We start from the raw sequence: 20,230 nt of genomic DNA, 5'->3' as shown, positions 1-20,230 counted from the left end.
GTGACTGTTAGATCAAATTTTTCCCTGAAGTATCTAGAAACTTGTTACAAAAAGGGCCACATTCCTAGCAGATTCATTCAGTGAAGTTAAAATGATTCTTTAACTGTGGTGGGATACCTCACTTTTTTACTCCTTGAGGGATCTTAAATTACCCAGCATTGCTATTCTGTAACCCCCCCCCCATGTCTCTTCAAACATGGCTCTCATTCCCCAGAGAAGGCAAAAGACTATTTTAACTCTTTATTTGAAACAAACAATTGCAGAGACAAGGTTAGTTGTGACAATAGCTTCTTACTACAACACAAGGGTGGGCTTCTCACTACAGCACAAGGTCAGATGCCTCAGAACAATATATACAATTTAAACAGTGGCTAACTGGTGACAGTTATAAAAACACAAAAAGGAGGCCAGGAAACAGCAAAGCCAACAGGGAAAGAATTTGGGTACCCCCTTTGCTGGACAATGTACTTTCTTGATATATGAAGGCAAGATGGGGAAGAGAGAAGATATAGGTAGTGGGGACAGGACCCACACTCACAGATCCTCACTTATCCTTTGACCACAGAATCCCATCTTGCACAACCCAGGGGCCCCCACAGGCATGGCCTGGCTCTCACAAGGGGGGCAGAACAAGAGTGGGGAACCCAGCCCCAACCCAAGTCAGAAGGTAGTCTTTGCCTTGAGAAGTCTGTCCATTGAGCTAAAGGGAGGCAGTTAAAGAAAGGGGGCTAAGCATGTTGACACCATGGCTCATGCCAACCTAAGATGGCGGAGAGAAACAAACACATAAACCAAGGGGACAGGAATCTATTCCCCATACTTAGAACCATTCTCTGCCTTTAAGAAAAAGAAAACATTTGGGAGAGTTTTGTTTTTTTTTAGTTTTTTTTTTTTTAATTGCAGCACCAAGGGTCAGTGCCTGCAGGGGTAGAGAGGGAGCACAAGGTGATGAGGGTGTTCCAACAGCAAGTTATCTCACAGGAGGGGAAGAGTGTCCGAGCTCCATGTTTTAAGTAAATGGTCCTCACGCTCAATGTTCCTTTCACATAAGACTTTTCAGTGTGGCACAAGGGAAAAGTAGGGAAGGGAAAGGGCACAGGGCAGAGAAGGCAGCTAGGTTCTTTCCTTGGCTAAACCTAGGAACAAGGGACTTTGCCTATGTGGGATGGGTCAGGAAGCCCAAAGCCAAAAGGATCACCAGAGCTATTAACACTCCACCCACAGTCTGGCCCCAGGAGAAGGGGTTTACTCTAAAGAATGAAGAAAACGGCCTGGTTCTGTTCCATCCATCACTGGGAGACCATCCCCTTGAGTACAGAGGACTGGAGTCCCGTGGTTGTCAAGTGGTATGGAAGTAGGCAAAAGCAGGAGGTTCCTAGGGGAGGCAGGGAATGGACAAGTAGAAAAGGGCAGTCAGAGCCCTTTGAAATGAGTAGTAGCATTGGTTCCTGGGCCAGTCACCCTGTGTGATTGGTATGAAAGATGGAGACAGATGCCACTTGGGCTCAGTCCAGGTCTTCCTCCCCAGGACGACCCAGCTCCTCATAAATCTCGCGCACGGCTAGAATGCGATTGAGCATGCTCTCCAACATGCTCCGGTCCATGGGGATCACAGAATACCAGAGAGGTGACTCAGCAATGCAGGATCGCTCAGGTTGCAGGTAGAACACATCGTTGCGAGTCCGGAGGCTTTCAGGACTGCAATGAAGGGGGTGAAAAGAACAGTAATCAGTACCAAGGCAAAGCAGATCCATTGAGTCCCCATGCTCATGCCAACCTCACAACCCCACCAGACTCACCATTTTGAGAGATAGAATTCATAGAACTTAACAGGGCAGCGGAGCGGGTTCATGCGGTTCTCACGCTGCTCTAAAATAGGGCTTTCCTCTTCTCTCTTCCGTTTCCCAGGACCTATGTCTGCAGAGGAGGCACATGATTCAGACTCATGAAAAGAACAGTTCTCAATGAGCTGCCTCAGGAGCACAGTTCAGGGCAGAAGGCAAAGGTCTGAGGATGCAAGACACAGACTCGCAAAGTGAAAAGACAGGAAAGTCAGCCATTTTCCCTGCATCAAGACCATATCCTGTGGAGTTATTGTTCTGCTGTGGATAAAGCATTGGTCTCTCTCTCCCTCTCCCTCTCCCTCTCTAAGATTTTATTTATTTATGAGAAAGATAGGAGGAAAGAGAGAGAGAGAAAGAACCAGACATCACTCTGGTACATGTGCTGCCAGGGATCGAACTCAAGACTTCATGCTTGAGAGCCCAATGCTTTTTATCCATTGCGCCACTTCCTGGACCGAAAGCATTGGTCTCTTAAGCATGAGGTCAAGACTCCTGGAGGGCTCGGGAAAACAGTATAATGGTTATGCAAGACTTTCATCACTACACTTGAGGCAGTTAAGTCCCAGGTTCTATCCCCAGCATCACCAGAAGACAGAGCTGAGCAGTGCTCTGGTCCCATCCCGCATAGCTCTCTTCCATTAAAACATAAATAAATAAAATTAATAGAGAAGAGTTGATAATTGACATCTTATCTGCCAGCGATGTCCTGGTTCTCCCTCTTTCTCTTCCTTCCTCTCTCTAATAAATATTTGCTTCAGAAAGGCCTTGAAATGAGGAAGGAGGTAGCAGTCATTGTACATCAAATTGAAGGTCTGTCTTCTAGCCTCTTGGGCAAATACAGGACCGAAAGGATAGGAAGGTAACAACAAGGAAGGAGAGGGCATACTGGGCAGTTGTGGTGGGACACAAAATGAGGAAGAAGCAAAGCAGGGGAGGCAGCCTCCTACCTCGGCCTTTCCTCTGGCGGACTGGGGCATAGTAGCGGATGCTCACCACCTTGGTGGTGCCCCTTGGGGTGGTGCACTTCCGGGACTGCCGCACCACATTGGTGAAAGAGAGCTGCATGTGCTCTTCAGCTGTCTGCAGCCCAAAGAACTTAGTGTTGAAGAACATGAGGGTGTTGAGAAGGACAAAAGGAGAGTAGACCCCCAGCTGCTTACACTCCCAGAGATGCTCTTCCTCCACTCGGGAGAACACCGTATCTATGGCGTAAAAGCAGAGAGGGAGAAGTTGGTCAAGGGGTGATCAGTAACCCGAACCCAATACTTCTAAGGCCAGATGTCCTGCTTGCTCACAAGTATTTACCCCACTGTACTGGTTCCATAAGTGGTCAGGGCACATGAAACCCTGCTGCCCCTGCTGCATGACAGAGTAGGAGCGGCTGCTATGATAGTCTCTACCTGTACTTGGAGCTTTTCCCATCACCCTCAAGGTACAAGCAGGGAGACGTGAAGCTTGAGGACTCCCAGATCTTCCTTGCTTTCTGCACTCAACACCCACACCAGACTACCTTTGCTAGGCCCAGAGATAGCCCTTGATCTTGAAGCACCTAGTCATATGCCCCAAGCCCTTGTTCTAGTAACAGAGCGTGACAGACCACATGCCTGGGGCTTCAGCCCAGTGCAGTGGAAAAGGGAAGGGTTGGTCCCCCAGGGGATGGTAACTCCCTGTCCCTTACTGTTGGGAAGGAGTGTGGGCTGCCAGGTACTCAGAGACTTGTTGAGTTCTTGCACGAAAGTCAGGTAGTATAAGTCCGTGAAAATGTTCACCATCCGGTTATTTTCCAGCAAGTACTGTGAGAGGAAAAAACAGACAACATGGGAAGCTAGACTGTAGGTCTACCAGAGAGATGATAGCGGTGAGGGTTCCTCCTCCCCCTGACATGGCAATCTTGATCATCTGGAGGTGGTGGGAAAAGTTTGCTTGATTAGGTGGCCCAGTGTGTTTATCTACGTGTAGCCCTTTAACTCTAAGATACTGAGGTCTTGCTGAAAATTGAGGAGGCTTGGAGAAGAGTCACAGCTGGCTCCCCTTCTCCCCACTCTCTACATCTGGTTAATGTGTGGTTGACTCTCCCACTGATAATTAGACATTGCCCTACATTCAAGAAGCCTGGCCTTCCCTACACCCTCTCCTCCTCAGAACTGATCTGAGGACAACAGTGAAGGCTGCTCCTTGGTCAACAATACTGAAATGCAGCCTTTGTTTTCCTTCTTTTTCTACATTTCTTTCTTTTTACTACCACTCATGAAGCTTCTCCTCTGAAGGACTTGAACCCAGGTCCTTGTACATGTGTGCTCTACCAGGTGCACCACCACCTGGCTTCTGGACTGTAGCTTTGATTTTAGAAGAGTACTGGCCTACCTTCCCTATTTGGAGGAGTAAATGAAAAGCAAGCTGAGGAGATAAGCTGAGGAACAGAGAGTGGGGCAGAATCATTTCTGGTGGGACCCCACCTGCTACACTGAGAGTGACAGCAGGCAGGGAAACAGCACAGTAGTTATGCAAAAGGCTTTCATATCTGAGGCTTCAAGGCCCCAGGTTCAATCCCCAACACCACCAAAAGTCAGAGCTGAGCAGTGCTCTGGTTTTTGCACCCAAGTGTTTACAACTGCACTGAAATCCATTAACCCCCACCACCAGCCTGTAAAGTTAAAAACAAAAACTAAATTTAAAAGAGAATGATGGAAAGTAAGACCGATTGCAGATATATGTATACATGTATGTATACCTGTTGAATACCAAGACACAGATAGTAGATACTGTCTGGTTCGTATCGTTCACCATTGGGTCGAGTGATTTCTCTCACAAACTGGGCCAGGCCATAGTTGAGCTCAGCAGCTGAGCAGGCCAGAATGTCCTCTTTGATACGCATAGGTTTGGCTGCAGAGATAGGCAGTAGAAGTGGGTGGGATTAAGAAAGTTCTTCCTTGGATGAGGGAAGACAGCATAATGGTTATGTAAACAGACTCTTATGCCTGAGGCTCCACAGTTCCCAGGTTCAATCCCTTGCACCACTATAAATGAGAGCTGAGCAGTGCTCTGGTAAAAAAAAAAAAAAAAAAAAAATTCTACCTGGAGAATTCCACCGAGCTCAACCATTAGGCCTCCTTCAACCCTTAGTGGCATCCAACTCTAGAGCAAACCCACCAATTAGCAAAAGAACCTTTGGTCTTGAACCTGGATGACATCTCTCTCCAATTATTTTGCAACCTCTCCCATCATCCCCACACACCTTCATCACCCTCCTTACCCCTAGACATCTTCAGCTAAATCACAATCCTGCACCATCTCCCTTTCCCAAGGACTTACGGCCAAAGCGCAGCTCATCACCCTTGCTGGTTTCTCCATTAGCGTATTTAGACTGAACCCAACACTTCCAAGCATTGACACCATATGAGTAGTTGAGTCCAGTACAGCTAGGCTGGCTGCTCATGGAGTCCCGAGAGCAACTCTCTGAAAGCACCAGCCGTTTTTGACCCTGAAAGGGCAAGAAAAAGGAAGGATGTGGTAGAAGTTAAGTCCAAGGGCACTTTGGAAGCTAGTTAGGCCAGTGTTGACCATGTGGAAGGAGGTGAAGACTGATATATGAACACAATAAGCTTCCACAGTACAGAGCCCCCAGGAACAGCTCTGATGGCCTTGTAAACTGAGAGTCAAGTCAGGTTCAGTCCTTGTATTGATAGAGAAGGGGCATTAGGGAAAGACAAACTGAAGTGCTGACTAGCAACCACCCCTACCATTTGAGCCTCCACCTTTCCTTTGAAGATAGAAGCCCCAGTCCTCACCTTCCTCATGGTTCTGGGAAGGTCTTGTTCAGTAGGTACATCCTCAGGCCCTACTAGGCCACAATCAAAGAGGAAGTCTACACTGGGGTTAATGTCCAAAGGATCTGTTAGAAGAAGGAAAAGAATTCATATTTTCAGATGTCAACCCTATAATCTTCCTACCCTACCCTACTATGTGCCCACCTGGCTCAAGATCACAGACAGCTTCATGGATTTTAATAGGAATTAGCAAAGTTGTACCAGGAACATGCTCAGAGGCACAAAAACAACGGCAACATGAATGTTCTGAACATGACTGAGCTGTGTTCTTAAAATGGCTAAGGGGGTAATTTTGTGTTTTTCAAAATATAACTGTATGGTTTTTGGAAGCAGCACACACCATCTACCTCCAGATTCAAGGAAGATTCTAAGATGATTTCCATAAATTCAAAGAGGTAGAAAGGAAGAGGAACTTAAAAAAAAAATAGCGACGTTTTGGGGTGGATATCCATGCTCCCATTAAGATGGTAAGTTCTAGGTTATATGGTTGTGACCACAATGATGACTTTAAAAAGCCACACAAAAATTGAGAGTTCAGTGTAAAAGAGTTCACCTGCCCCCATATCTCTGGGATCATTCCCTATGAGAGATTTGCTCTCACCATGGTCATATTCAGGATCATGCTCAGAGTCACAAGGAACACTCCTTTTCTGATGGCACAAATGTTCCTGTACTCAGTGGGCACACCTCAAACCCTACTTACTCTTGGGGAAGTCTGCCTCCAAGTCTTGCCCAGGTTCATCCAAGACATTGGCCATCTTGACAGCCATAGCCAGGACATCATCTCGAGCAGGCCCAAAGAGATCACAGTCTTCCAGAAGCCCCTCAGCACTCTGGTTGCTCACGAGGTCTGGGAGTCAGAGAAATTGGTTTAGTCACTATAGCTCCTGCCTCAAAGGCTTCTGGGAGCTAATTACAAGTATTTCCTACTCCCTTAAGCACTAAGATCACCCCCTTTCCACTCTCTGAGGAAGAGATAGACTGGGAAGAAACTTTCTCCATGGCATACCACACAGATCAGATGAGGCCTTGTCTAATTCCTCAGCCTCTGCGATCATTTCTGCCATAGCCAGGATGTCGGCTTCCAAGGGATTGGAAGGGATCTTCACCTTCAGCTCCTCAATGGTCTCCACAATCTTGTCTGTGCTTTCCAAGGTAGTGGGCAGGAACATGGGCACAGGCACCTGGGAGCAGAAATCCCAATAAATGCCAAGAGCCACACCGAATGTCAGAGAGAGACAGCTTGAATAGGGTAAACAGATGTGGAGGGGGTCTCAAACCTGAAAGGGCAGGGACACTTACCGGGATCGGCATTGAGAAAGGCACCGGGACTTTCTGACAGTACAAATGCATAGGCACTGGCACAAAGATGGGCACTGGGATGGGCAGCACAATCACCTGTGGCTTCCACTCTTCTGTTGACAAGAAAAGAGTCTTTTCAGAGGGAGTCAGGCGGTAGTGCAGGGGGTTAAGCACACGTGGCGCAAAGCACAAGGACCAGCATAAGGATCCCAGTTTGAGCCCCCGGCTCCCCACCTGCAGGGGGTCCAATTCACAAGCAGTGAAGCAGGTCTGCAGGTGTCTTTCTCTCCCCCTATCTTCCCCTCCTCTCTCCATTTATCTCTGTCCTATCCAACAACAACGACATCAATAACTACAACAATAACAACTACAACAATAAAACAAGGACAACAAAGGGAATAAATAAATATTTTTTTAAAAAAGTCTTTTCAGAGCCCTCCCTTAGTGGGACACATCTGACCCAAAACCTGATGCCTGCCTGTCATCCACAAAAGCTCTTAATACATGCTCACTGTCACACAACTGCCTTTGAACCAAAGGCTGAGAGATGGCTCTATGGATCTAGGACAGTCACATGCGCAGTCACATGTACACTTCTGTTACTCCCTGTGCAGCTCCCAGGCACTGCAATGATGGCTTCTGCCTATGGGATATAGCCTGTGACAACTAGGCTTACCTGTCTGGCTCCCTTTGGATTTCATCTCCACCTTGCAGGATACTCCCCGGTTCTGCATCAGTGGCTTACACATGGCAGCTTTGTTTTTTCGGGGTGTTGCTGGGGGTGGTGGGGGAGGAGGGGTGGCAGCAGCAGGAACCGATCGGGTCTTTGTGGGGATCTGCAGAGACAATGAAATATGACTGCTGTCAGCTACTACACCAGTCATGCCCTCCCTCCTTCCTCCCCTCTCCCTCTCTCCAAGATTAGTAGCTCTCCTGGTTTTGCCCCTACCTTGCCCAAATTCTCATTTTCCTCTGAGGTCTTCACCGTGCTGCTGTTCTCCACTTTGGTTTGAGAGGGGGTCTGGGGCTTTGACTCAGAAGACTGACCTGTGGGTCAAAGCAAATGCATGCTCTCATCCAAGAAATGAGCTCTCCCATTTCCCTCACCCCTGTTACAGAGAACTTCACCAAGAAAGGTACAGGGAATGGGGGTGAGAAGCCTGCAATTCCCACTTCCCTGCCCCTACTGGCCACACCAAGCCAAGTCTTCTCAAGGTTCACTCACAATGGCCAAGAAGATCTTTTGCTCCCGGATGCCAAGGAGAAAAATATTAGTCTCCTTAATTAACCTATACTTTTGAGACCTTCCATTTAGATGGTCCTGGGAGTTTTGGCACCCTCCTGGAGTGGCAGAGGGGGTGGGGGGGACTCTAGAAACAGTAAGTCTTCAGTCTTACTAATAGCAGAACTTATGCTGGTATTTTCTTCTCTCTCAAAACTAACCACAGTCCCCCTCAAGCCCCATCCTGCCTCGGTTGGTATCTAATCTCTAAAAGTGTATCCTTTATAGACAAGCAGAAGGATCTGAAGGCCAGGTGGTGGTGTACTCGGTAAAGCTTACAAATTACCATGCATGAGGATCCAAGTACAAGCCCCCTGCTCCCCACCTTTGGGGGGGAAGCTTTATGAGCAGTGAAGCAGTACTACAGGTATCTTTCTCTCTCCCTCTATCTTTCGTTCTGTCCAAGTAAAAAGAAATGAAAAGAAGAAAAACATAATGACAACAAAGTGCCACTCTGAAAATAATAAAAATGCTTATACAAAAAAAAAAAAAAAGAGGGGGCAGGTGGTGGCACACCTTGTTGACTGCACATGCTCCAAAAAAAAAGAAAGAAAGAAGAAAAGAAAAACATGACCACCAGGTACAGTGAAGTTACTGAGCTCTAATGACAACCATAGTGGCAACAGAAAAAAGATAAAGGGGGAGTCGGGCAGTAGCGCAGTGGGTTAAGCACACATGGTGCAAAGCACAAGGACCAGCGTAAGGAACCCGGTTTGAGCCTCCAGCTCCCCACCTGCAAGGGAGTCACTTCACAGGCGGTGAAGCAGGTCTAAAGATGTCTATCTCTCTCGTTCTCTATCTTCCCTTCCTCTCTCCATTTCTCTCTGTCCTATCCAACAACAACGACATCAATAACAACAACAATAACTATAACAATAAAAAACAACAAGGGCAACAAAAAAGAAAATAAGTTTTTTTTAAAAAAAGAAAATGGAAGGGCAGGGGTAGACAGCATAATGGTTATGCAAAGAGATTCTCATGCCTGAGGCTCCAAAGTCCCAGATTCAATCACCTGCACCACCATAAACCAGAGCTGAGCAGTGCACTGGTAAAAAAAAAAAAAGAGAGAGAGAGAAGAGAAGATAAAGGAAAAGAAAAAGAAAAGCAGAGTAATCTAATTCTAAGAAAATTTCATCCATATTTCTCCTAATATTTGCATGGCCCAGAACATACAAGAGAACACAGCACCCAGAATTATGTCCAGGGATGGGGTACAAACAAGAATAAACAGACAGAGGCACTGGACCCGAAGATTAGAAGAATCTAGGTCAGTTTGAAGAGAGTGGATTAAGGACTTACTATTCAGGAGACTCTCAGGCCCACTCTGGGTATCCATGTTAGGTTGGTTTTGCTGGCTATAGAAACGCAGCAGACACTGTTGGTTGCAGAAATGACGGATCTGTCCACGCCAGTGGATGGTCTCTAGCAGTTTCCCCTGGCGTTTGCAGGCATGGCACCGTGCAGCCTGGTGCCAGGGACAAGATGGTCAGATCTATCTCCCTCAGATTCACAGGGCCCTTTGCCCTGAAATAAGCCATGTTGCCTGCTCCCTTTGGAAACTTGAACTGCTGGAGCCCCCTCCCAGAAGAACTGTTCCACATCCTGATGACAGCATAACAGCCTGTGTCCCCCTCCCCCTTTATGACATACTGCCCCCTTACCTTGCAGTACCACAGCAGGTACTTGCTCTTACAGTCCTCACTACAGAAGTCCCAGGTGCTGCCATCCAGTTGTTCAGTGACTCCACGCTGGCAGGTTTGGGAGCAATAAGTACAAGTGATGCAGCATAATCCCAGCTTCTTGGTGAAGTCCTGTTTGTATAGCAGCACACAACCTGGAAAGAGCAAGTGAGAAAGGTCTGGCCCAATAGCTCCCTCTGATAAAGTGCTGCTTTGCCATGGGAGCAATCTAGGTTTAAGCCCAACCCCCACCATTATTAGAGGAGAAGCTTCAGTGCTGTGGTTGTGGCCGCTTTCCCTCTCCTCTATCTAAATATAAGAAGAGAGAAAGAGGGAGGGTAGATAGCATAATAGTTATGCAAAGAGACTCTCTTGCAGGGAAGGGAAAAAAAGAGGGGCTCATGCCTGAGGCTCCAAAGTCCCAGGTTCAATCCCCCACACCACCATAAACCAGAGCTGAGCAGTGCTCTGGAAAAAAAAAAAAGGCATTCATGACTCCAAATTCCAGGTTCAATCCCCTACACCACCATAAACCAGAGCTGAGCAGTGCTCTGGTTATGGGTCATGCACTCTCTCTCTCTCTCTCATTAAAATAAAACAAATTAGAGCAGAGGTAGATAGCATAATAGTTATGCAAAGAGACTCTCATGCCTGAGGCTCCAAAGTCCCAGGTTCAATCCCCTGCACCACCAAAACTCAGAGCTGAGCAGTGCTCTAGTAAAAATAAATATACATATATAATTTAAAATAAGAAAAATGACAGAAACAAACCTAGGGAGGCAGCAGAATGGTTCTGCAAGACTTTCATGTCTGAGATTCTGAGGTCACAGCTTCAGTCTCAGCACCGCCCGCCATAAACCAGAGCTGAGTTGTGTTCTAGTCTCAGTCTGTCTGTCTGTCTGTCTGTCTCTCTCATTAAAAATAAGTAAGTGGGAGTCGGGCAGTAGTGAAGCAGGTTAAGGGCACGTGGCACAAGGACTGATGTAAGGATCCCGGTTCGAGCCCCCGGCTCCCCACCTGTAGTAGAGTCGCTTCATGGGTGGTGAAGCAGGTCTGCGGGTGTCTATCTTTCTCTCCCCCTCTCTATCTTCCCCTCTTCTCTCCATTTCTCTCTGTCCTATCCAATAACAAAAACAATAATAGCTACAACAATAAAACAACAGGGGCAACAAAAGGGAATAAATACATATTTAAAAAAAATTAAAAATAGGGGGTTGGGCTGTAGTGCAGTGGGTTAAGCGCATGTGGTGCGAAGCTCAAGGACCAGGTGTAAGGTTCCCGGTTTGAGCCCCTAGCTCCCCACCTGCAGGGGAGTCGCTTCACAGGCAGTGAAGCAGGTCTGCAGGAGTCTTTCTCTCCCCCTCTGTCTTCTCCTCCTCTATTTCTCTCTGTCCTGTCCAAAAACAACATAATCAATGACAACAATAATAACAACCACAACAATGATAAAACAACAAGGGCAATAAAAAGGAAAAAAATAGCCTCCAGGAGCAGTGGATTCGTGGTGTACTGAACCCCAGTGATAACCCTGGAGGCCAAATAAATAAATAAATAAGGGGGCCAGTTGGCAGCACATCCAGTTAAGCACACATTATCACCATGCATAAGGATCTGGGCTTGAGCCACCACTCCCCACCTGCAGGGAGGACACTTCATAAGAGGTGAAGAAGGTCTGCAGGTGTCTATTTTTTCTCTCCCTCTATCCCCCCTCCCCTCTCAATTTCTCTCTGTCTTGTCAAGTAAAAATAAAATAGAAAGAAGAAAAATGAGGGGCTGGGTGGTGGCACACTTGGTTGAGTGCATATGTTACAATGCATAAGAACCCAGGTTCAAGCCCCCAGGCCCCACCTGCAGGGGGAAAGCATCCACAAGTAGTGAAGCCGTGCTGCAGCAGGTATCTCTCTATTTCTTGCCCCCTTCTCTTAATTTCTGTCTGTCTCTATCCAATAAATAAAGATAATACAACTTTTTTTTTTATATACCAGAGCACTGTTCAGCTCTGGCTTACTGTAGTGCAGGGGATTGAACTGGGGACTTTGGAGCCTCAGGCATGAGAGTCTTTTTGCATAACCATTATGCTATATACCTCCGCCCCCCCTCAATTTTTTTAAAAAGAAAAAAAAAAGAAAGAAATGGTCACCAAGAGCTATGGATTCATAGTGCCGAGACCCAGGGATAAGCCTGATGGTAATAAGAGAAATTAAAAATAAATTAGTAAAATGTTAAAGAAAAAAGAGGGAAGAGTCCCAAGACAGAGATCTCTGTGGGCTTAAGAGCTGTTTTTTCCCCACAGTTTACTTGAAATCTCTCTTTTCTTTTTTTTTAACATTTTTATTTATTTATTTATTTCCCTTTGTTTTTCATCGTTGTTGTAGTTATTTGATGTCATCATTGTTGGATAGGACAGAGAGAAATGGAGAGAGGAGAGGAAGACAGAGAGGGGGAGAGAAAGGCACCTGCAGACCTGCTTCACCACCGTGAAGCAACTCCCCAGCAGGTGGGGAGCCAGGAGCTTGAACTAGGATCCTTGCGCTTTCCACCACCCACTGAGCTACCACCTGACTCCCTTCTGTTTTATTTTCTTTCTTTCTTTCTTTTTAAGATTTTATTTATTTATGAGAAAGATAGGAGAGAGAAAGAATCAGACATCACTCTGGCAAATGTGCTGCCGGGGATCAAACTCAGGACCTCATGCTTGACAGTCCAAAGCTTTATCTCTGCACCACCTCCCAGACCACTCTCTCTTTTCTTTTTTTAAAGGGAAGAGGAGGAAAGATGGAAGACATTGTATCTTTTTTTTTTAATATTTATTCATTTATTCCCTTTTGTCGCCCTTGTTGTTTTATTGTTGTAGTTACTGATGTCGTCATTGTTGGATAGGACAGAGAGAAATGGAGAGAGGGGGAGACAGAGAGGGCGAAAGATAGACACTTGCAGACTTGCTTCACCACCCGTGAAGCGACTCCCCTGCAGGTGGGGAGCCGGGGGCTCAAACCGGGATTCTTATGCCAGTCCTTGTGCTTTGCGCCACCTGCACTTAACCCGCTGAGTTACAACCCGACTCCCTCCTGTAACTTTTTTTTTTTTTGCCTTCAGGGTTGCCAGCGCTTGATGCATGTACTATGAATCCACTGCTCCTGGAAGCTATTTTTCCTCTTTTGTTGCCCTTGTTTATCATTGCTATTATTATTATTATTATTGTTGTTATTGCTGTCATTGTTGTTGGATAAAACAAGAGAGAAATCAGGAGAGGAGGAGAAGACAGAGAGGAAGACAGACACCTTCAGACCTGCTTCACTCACTGTGCTACCACCCGAGCCCCCTTGAAATCTCTCTTTACCAGTCTTGTGTCTTGGGGGGGAGGGGCAGAGCATTCCCAACAGAAGACCCCTGTATCCCAAGCCTTCCTCTGTCCTTCATCATTCTCCCTGGCTGTGAGGCACAGGGTCTCCTACCCCAAGACCCCTCTCTTACCTTCACTGCAGAAGCTCTTCTCCACCCCACTGAATCGGAGCTTCTCATGAAGGAGTTTCTCCTGCCGGCAATGTTCGCACTGGGACACCACACCCCGGAGCCTCTTGAAATCCTCACAGCAATCTCGGCAGCAGAACTGGAACACCTGGTCCTAGAGTGGGGGTACAGGACAGGAAGGAGAAAGGTATGACATCTGGACCAGGTAAAAGCAAAGCAGAAGGACCCCTTCAGACAGAGCTCTGGTGGTGGTGGGGAGGGGAAGGGGGTGTGAGATGTGGGTGAAGGTGAGAAAACTTACCTTCCAGTCCAAGACCTCAGGCTTGCCACTAAAGAGGCTGTGGCAGTAATGACAGCTCAGATGGATGCCCCCCTCGGGGCTTGTGCGCTGGAGAGAAGGAAAACAAGTGAGGGAAGGGCAAGGTGTGTGAGGCAGTGGTAGGGAAGAACAGTCAACTTGTTCTCTGCTCTGCCCCAACCTACCTAGCCCGACTCTCATACCCTCTTCTAAGTCACCACACCCTTTCTCCCCGGTCCAGGGTCTGGAGTACCTGGAACTTGGTCCAGCAGCTGGGGCTGCAGAATTGGTAGATTGTGCGGTCAACCTTGTTGTAGTAACAGGGGTCAGAGAGGCTGCGGCGGCAGAAGCTGCAGGGTCGGGGAGGGCCTGGGGCACAGAGAGAAAGGGAGGAAGGGGAGAGGGAGGGAGGGAAAGAGAGAACAAGAGAGAAAGAGCACACAGAAAGTGTAAGGCAGAGATGGAACAGGAAATCCATGGGAAGATAGGGTCGGGGCTGAGGTGGGGCAGCAGGGATTACTTTTTGAAGAGGGGAGCATGGGGGAGGAGGAGGTAGAAGGAAAGGAAAAGAAAGCCTGCAGGGGTCTCAGAGAAGAGGGCTTTGCACCTACCAGTGAGCCCTGCCTGCTTCACTTTGTAAGAGGTGGTACAGCACAGGGAACAGAACAAGCTGGTCTTGCCATTACGATCCACATGTGATAGCATCTCAAAGTTCTTACACAGGGTCTTGCACCAGACACATGGGTACACACGTGTGTTTTTCTGTGAGGATGGGGAAGGAGAGGCTGAGGCTGGGTTTGTCCCTTCATTTTTATTTCTTTTGAATTTTGAAAACATGAAATGTTTCAGGCATACAAAAAAAAAGTATAGGTGATAATGTAACAAAGACCTGTGTATCCACCAGCCAGCTTCAAAAATAAAACATAACAGATACATTTGGAAAAACCCCCTTTATTTGCTTTATTCCTCCCAGTTCTCAGCCCATTGGGCACCTTTATTCATCACCCGAGAACCATACCCCCTTCCACAGCCCTCTACTGCACTACTCCCTCGGCCCCACCTTCTTGTAGGCCCCTAAGCAGGTTGTGTTGCAGAACCGCTTTTGTTGGCCCTCATGGAAGAGGAGCTCGGGACCAGGACTCCCAGTCTTGGTGTAGATGTATGCCCCGCACTGGTCACAACAGTTGGTTTTCAGTCCCTTGTTGGCCCGGAATTTGGAGAAGCAAGAATCGCTGCAGAGCCGGTGCACCACGCTGCCATTGCTGACCTCATGCAGGACCTGCCACACACATACACCCTGAGCTAGGGCCTGGCCACCACTACCCACCCTAGTGCAAGAAGATAGCCCACCCAGCCTCACCCTAGACCTTCACAGCAAACAATGGGCCCAAGGACCACCCCCCAACCTGCACATCAGGCTGCCGACTTGATGGAGAGGTTCTGGGAAGCAAGGAAGGCCAGCTGGACACATCCTGGAGAAGCTCTATCCTTGAATCGCTCCCTCAATGGTGTCTACCTCTCCAACCCCCACCCCTCTTGCACAAGGCTTGGCCCCAGCAGCCCCCAGATTACAGGAGCAGCTCAGGGCTGGCCAGGCTGTCAGTCCGCCCCCCACCAAGCAGCCTCACCTCTCCAGTCTTCTGACATATGCTGCAGCGAGTGGCATCAGCAGGATCCCCAGACTGGGGGACTGGACGTTGCTGCTGAGCCTCATAGAGGGAGAGGCAGACAGAGGTGCAGAATTCATGGAAGGAGCCTCCTGAGCCAGTCTGCGCCACAACTGAGTCCTTAGTGTTCCAGATTTCCCTGCAAGTGGGGACAGGTATGAATGTTTGCATGGTACCACCCTCTCAATCACCTGCTCCCTTCCCCTTCCTCAGAGACTGACAGACACCAAGCCAAATACTTGGACTGCCTCCCTAGGCCACCTCTCCCTCCCCCCATATCTCTTCATTCTTTCTCTTTCTCTCCCTCTCTCTCTCTCTTTCTCTCCCTCCACCCCCCAGCTCTATTTTGCTAGGTTCTTGCCAACACAGTCTCAGCCTCACCTACTAGTGCCAGCCTGATCCCTGCTTGCTCCCACAGACCCCAGAAGACCTTCACATACTTCTTGCAGAAGGTGCAGGTCTTTTTGCCAGAGGGCTTCTTGGAAAAGGTGGTGAGACAGGATGAGGAGCAGAAGAGCTGAGGCAGTCCCTTGCGCTGGTAGGCTGTCTGCCCCTTCTGCAGTGGAGTCCGGCAATGGGCACAAGTCATCTTGGTGCCCGCTGAGGAGCGCCCTGCCCTTTGAGCCACACTTGAGCGGAGGGACATGCGAGGAGAGCGCCGGGGACGGAATGGCACAAAGTCCTCATCATTGGGATCATCAACCATGGCATCGGAATCCTCATCTGACACTGGAACTGAGAAATTGAGGAAATGGGGCAGGGAGAATAAATAAAAGGACATGGGCTAGGTTTACGGCCCTCCTGACCACAAACACCAGGACACATACCCCCATCCCACCCTATTCCTTGTGGTGTCAGAAGCCACTGGCATCACTCTCCTTTGGTGAGAGCCACCATTTCTTGGAGCAAAGGATGGAGGGCACCAAGGGAGGACCTCAAGGGTAGGAATGGCAAAACTGTAACAGGAAACCCCATTCTCTCTTGTTTTCATTTCTTTTAAGATAGAGACAGAGAAGGCAGAGAGAGGGGAGAGAGAGAAAGAGGAGGGGGGAGAGAAAGAGACCACAGCACCAAAGCTTCCTTCAATCCTTCAATTGCCAGGCTTAAGCTGGGTGGCACACAGAACAAAACAGCACACTACCCAAATGAGCTACTTCCCTGGTCCACTACTCATTTTCATTGTCCTTCATTGGGCCCCAGATTCCCAGGCCCACCAACAACAGGGACAGGCACCTCACTCCCTTCATGGCAAGGGGCTCTGGGAGCCAGGACATACATTGGCCACACAAGGGCTATGCTCCACACCCAGGATTCCAAGCTCACACTGCACGCAGTCCTACTCACTGCTCTCAGTGGAATCCACAACCTCAGGTTTAGGAGGTTCTGCTCTTCGCACACGCTCACTTCTCTTCTGTACCTTGGAAACATGGGAGGGAGGAAAGCTGACACCAGAGGCAGGCTGAGGGGCCAGCTGCACTAGTCCAGGGTTTGGGGGCATTGGGGGGGAGGCAGGGAGATGGGAGGAGGGAGAATGGGGACCCTTGGCCCTGTCCTAAGGAGGCTGGGCTTTCTGTTTAAGAGGCAGGAGACAGACACAAGCTGCATAGTGCTCCCTCTCTTCACACACAGAACCTCCACAGAACAACATCTGGGAGGGAAAAATGAAAGGCCTGGCCTTCTCAGAGCTACAAGGGGAACCAGACTCCTTCCAATCCGGCCCCTCCCCACCCCCCTCACCCTTTCAGGCGGCTTCTCAATCGCCTTTCCAGTCAGTCCATCTCCTGCAAAGGAAGCACAAAAACAAAACAACAACAAAAAAAATACCTAAATCTCTGGCCTTGGCTCTCACCACTCCCAAGCCCAGGCCCAACCCCCACCTCAATTCCTGGAGGAAGGATCTACTAAAAAGAAAATTTCAGGGAGAACTTGAGTTCTGTGGCTTTGGGGGGCCTCCCTTGGGGTTATCTTGAGCTCTGCACTAGGGGGAGGGGAGAGCAGGCATAGCTTTTCTGTGTGAAAAAAAAAATCCTACCTTCCTACTAGCTTTCTGTCCCAATTATGGGGAGTTAGGGAGGCACAGACACCACACCTTTCATTAAGAAGGTACAGTTTACCCACCAAACAACAACAAGAAATGCAACCACCCACCCAAAGGTACGGAAGGGAAATGAAGCATCAATGTGTAGGTGAGTGACCCAAAACTCAGTTGGTTATGTAAGTCCTGAGACCCTGGTCATAAGCCTGGAGAGGCACACCTCTCTAGGCTGAACATAGGGGGGTGGGGGGATGAGTTCTCAAGTCTCTCCCCTAGCTGCCCCTCCCTTTGCAGAGACACTACCCCAATCCCTGCATATCTAGCAACCTGCTGAAATCCTATTGCTGGTGACTTCAAAACCCTGGTTTTCACACTGGTGAAAACTAGATTCCCCCCCAAAAAAAAAAAAATCATCTAGAACAATTAATACCAAAAAGATCTTAGAAACAGAAGCCCAGCCATCGTTGCCCAATCTTAAAGGAGGCCCCCCCAACCCCCCAGTCTAAAGAAAAGGGAGCGTCTCCCACCAAATCCACTCTACCTACCTAAACCCTCCCCAAACTTCACTCCCACTCCTCCATTTGCTGAGCTGCCCCCATCCCCCACCTCCTTAATCTTCTGCACCACACCTCCTCCTCCCTTCCAACTCTCCCCAACCCTTCTCTTTACATATTCCTTTTCTTAATCTACTTCCCCCACCTACCCCTCTACCTCTTCACCATTTTCTTCCCAAAACATACAGTCACCCCTCTCCCCAAACCCAACCTTGATTCTCCAGCTGATCAGGCCACCTACCTGGTAAGGAAGGGTGTGTAGAGGGGGTAGGGCCCCCAGCTTTGGTCTGAGAACTGTTGATTCCGTCCCCCAGAGCCTCTCCCACTGAAGGGCTAGGGAGGGCATGCGGGCTCTGTGGCTGTCCTTGGGGAAGTTCTTCCTCCTGCCTAGGGGAGCCTCTTCTACCTTTAGATACAGAGGTGGTCTCCTCTTCAATATGAGCGGACTGCAGGGCTAGTGGAGTATCTGGAGCCAAAGACTCCAGGAGCCCTTCCGGTGAAGAGGGATTTGCCCCCACCCCAGGATCAGTTGGCAACACTTCAGGGGTCTGACCCCCTGGTCCAGATTCTAAGGTGTGATCTCCAGTATCCCACTCAAGGGTCCCCTCTGGACCGTGGTCCACCTCTGGGGAAGAGGGGGCTTTATAGAGTAGCCCCCCCAGCCCCAACAGCTCAGTGGCTCCATCCAGGACTCCAGGGTCTTTATCCAGGCCAGCAGGGGCATCAAGCAGATCCAGAGCTCCCGAGGATGGAGAAGGGCCAGGGGGGGCCCATCCTTGAGTTGGGGCAGTCTGGGATTCCAGTAGATCCTCACCAAACTCCATGTCTACTGGAAGGTCTCCAGCCAGGGGCTTCTCTGGCAGGGTCAACGGGTCAAATGGACTGGGGAAATCACTGGGGTCCATGAGGATGAGTGGATATGGGCTGTGGACTAGGGGTAGAAGAGGAGGCAGAAGATGGGGGGGGCTTCACTAGAATCCCTTCTTATACAGGCCGTAGGACACACCCCATCAACCAGTCGATTCTGTCTGACCAGCCCCCACCACAACCAGACAAGCATTCATAGGAGCTTTAGTCCAAATGACCACTCCCCCCACAAGGACTCACACACACACACCGCCCCCTATAGGGAGAGGTGTACACACACACAACACACACACACACACACACACACACAACGCCCCCTATAGGGAGAGGTGTACACACACACACACACACACACATACACACACACACACAGAGCCCCCTATAGGGAGAGGTGTATACACACACACACACACACACACATACACACACACACGACCGCCACCTATAGGGAGAGTTGTTCCCCAGCCTGGCCCAGTGCCCACACTCGCACCAAGCAGTTGGTCGGTCCACCAGCCCGCCTGCCCCCGCCACCCCACCGCAACTCCCAGGTCCCCTCCCTCCTTAACATTTCAACCCCCAGTCCCCAACTTGAATGCCCCCTTAGAGCCTCTAAGGACCGCAGCCACAATGAGCCTTTCCCGCCCCAGCGATCTCAGTTTCTAGTACCTTCTCACACTCCCACAGTCCCCCCCCAACTCCCCAGTTTTTTCTACCACCCAGTCTGGCCCCACGACCTCCCCCCACTCCTGTACACCCTGAGCCTTTTCCTAGCCCCCACAAACTGTAACCCTCCCCCCATTACTTTCGAGGGTCACCCACTTCCCCAACCCGGCCCCCAGTTTCCAGCTGCTCCCCCAGTCCTCCTCCTGTTGCCCACCCCCCACCTTAGGCATTTACAGGAAGACATTTTGGAGCTGCGATCTCTCCTTAGACAACCCCCCCACCTCCCAGCCAATGATAGATCCTGTCGACAGGTTCGGTTTGGATTGATCAGGCTCGACCCCTACCTGCAGCAGGGTTAGTGTACCAGCTACAACCCTAGAACTGCAGACAGCGAAGGCCCCGCGCTCCTTCTCCACCTCCCTCCCTAGCAGCCTGGACAGGGGTCGTGGCCCCTTTAAATGGCAGCACTGCTCACAGCGCCCAGCGCTCTGCACCAGGCGGGCGGGCGGCGCCAGCGACGGACGCTATTGGCTGGCTCGGGGAGGGGGCTCGCGAGACAGCGCCAGCCCCCAGCGCGAGACTCCCAGTCCTGTGGCCGCCTGGAAATTGCGGAGTGGAGTACGGTCGATAGAGACGGAGCTTGAGCCCCCACCCGGAGCCCCCGTTAGCTAGGAAGGAAAAGCTAGTCTTTGGAGCTCAGAAGCCTTCACCCAGGGGAAGGCGACGCCCCCTTGCTACCGC

At 49.5% G+C, this 20,230-nt stretch overlaps 1 protein-coding gene across 4 annotated transcripts; it reads right to left on the bottom strand.

The window, feature by feature from the left end:
• Nucleotides 1–226: 226 nt before the first annotated feature.
• On the bottom strand, nt 227–19,990 carry ZMYM3 (zinc finger MYM-type containing 3). 4 transcript variants are annotated; one of them, XM_060183366.1, is made up of 26 exons: nt 19,834–19,990; nt 18,774–18,890; nt 18,201–18,365; nt 17,108–17,151; nt 16,715–16,787; nt 15,811–16,105; nt 15,332–15,509; nt 14,764–14,982; nt 14,315–14,465; nt 13,957–14,072; nt 13,707–13,793; nt 13,409–13,559; nt 9,917–10,089; nt 9,555–9,720; nt 7,923–8,020; nt 7,650–7,809; nt 6,974–7,086; nt 6,681–6,855; nt 6,375–6,521; nt 5,633–5,736; nt 5,157–5,325; nt 4,576–4,727; nt 3,523–3,637; nt 2,792–3,046; nt 1,800–1,917; nt 227–1,698 (listed from the first exon to the last, which is right to left on the bottom strand). In XM_060183366.1, exons 2-26 carry the CDS (start codon nt 18,862–18,864, stop codon nt 1,506–1,508), a joined length of 3,708 nt encoding a protein of 1,235 aa, XP_060039349.1. In that variant the 5' UTR covers nt 18,865–18,890; nt 19,834–19,990; the 3' UTR covers nt 227–1,505. The 4 variants fall into 4 exon arrangements, with proteins under 4 accessions (XP_060039349.1, XP_016049292.2, XP_060039348.1 ...); XM_016193806.2 differs by having other exon boundaries at nt 18,201–18,890; XM_060183365.1 differs by having other exon boundaries at nt 16,715–16,781; nt 18,201–18,890.
• Between the last annotated feature and the right edge of the window lie 240 nt (nt 19,991–20,230).

The sequence above is a fragment of the Erinaceus europaeus genome, chromosome X (genome assembly GCF_950295315.1).
Source record: "Erinaceus europaeus chromosome X, mEriEur2.1, whole genome shotgun sequence".
In the NCBI taxonomy this organism is placed as follows: Eukaryota; Metazoa; Chordata; class Mammalia; order Eulipotyphla; family Erinaceidae; genus Erinaceus; species Erinaceus europaeus.
This window is presented reverse-complemented; position numbering and strand designations above follow the sequence as displayed.

What these genes read in the sequence shown, in the direction of transcription:
- ZMYM3 (XM_016193806.2), bottom strand. Translation starts at nt 18,864, where the DNA reads ATGGACCCCAGTGATTTCCCCAGTCCATTTGACCCGTTGACCCTGCCA. An exon ending in TTGAGAAGCCGCCTGAAAGG is followed by an intron (nt 16,788 to 17,107) that starts GTGAGGGGGGTG and finishes CATGTTTCCAAG; the next exon opens with GTACAGAAGAGAAGTGAGCG. An exon ending in CTTTCTCAATGCCGATCCCG is followed by an intron (nt 6,856 to 6,973) that starts GTAAGTGTCCCT and finishes TTCTGCTCCCAG; the next exon opens with GTGCCTGTGCCCATGTTCCT.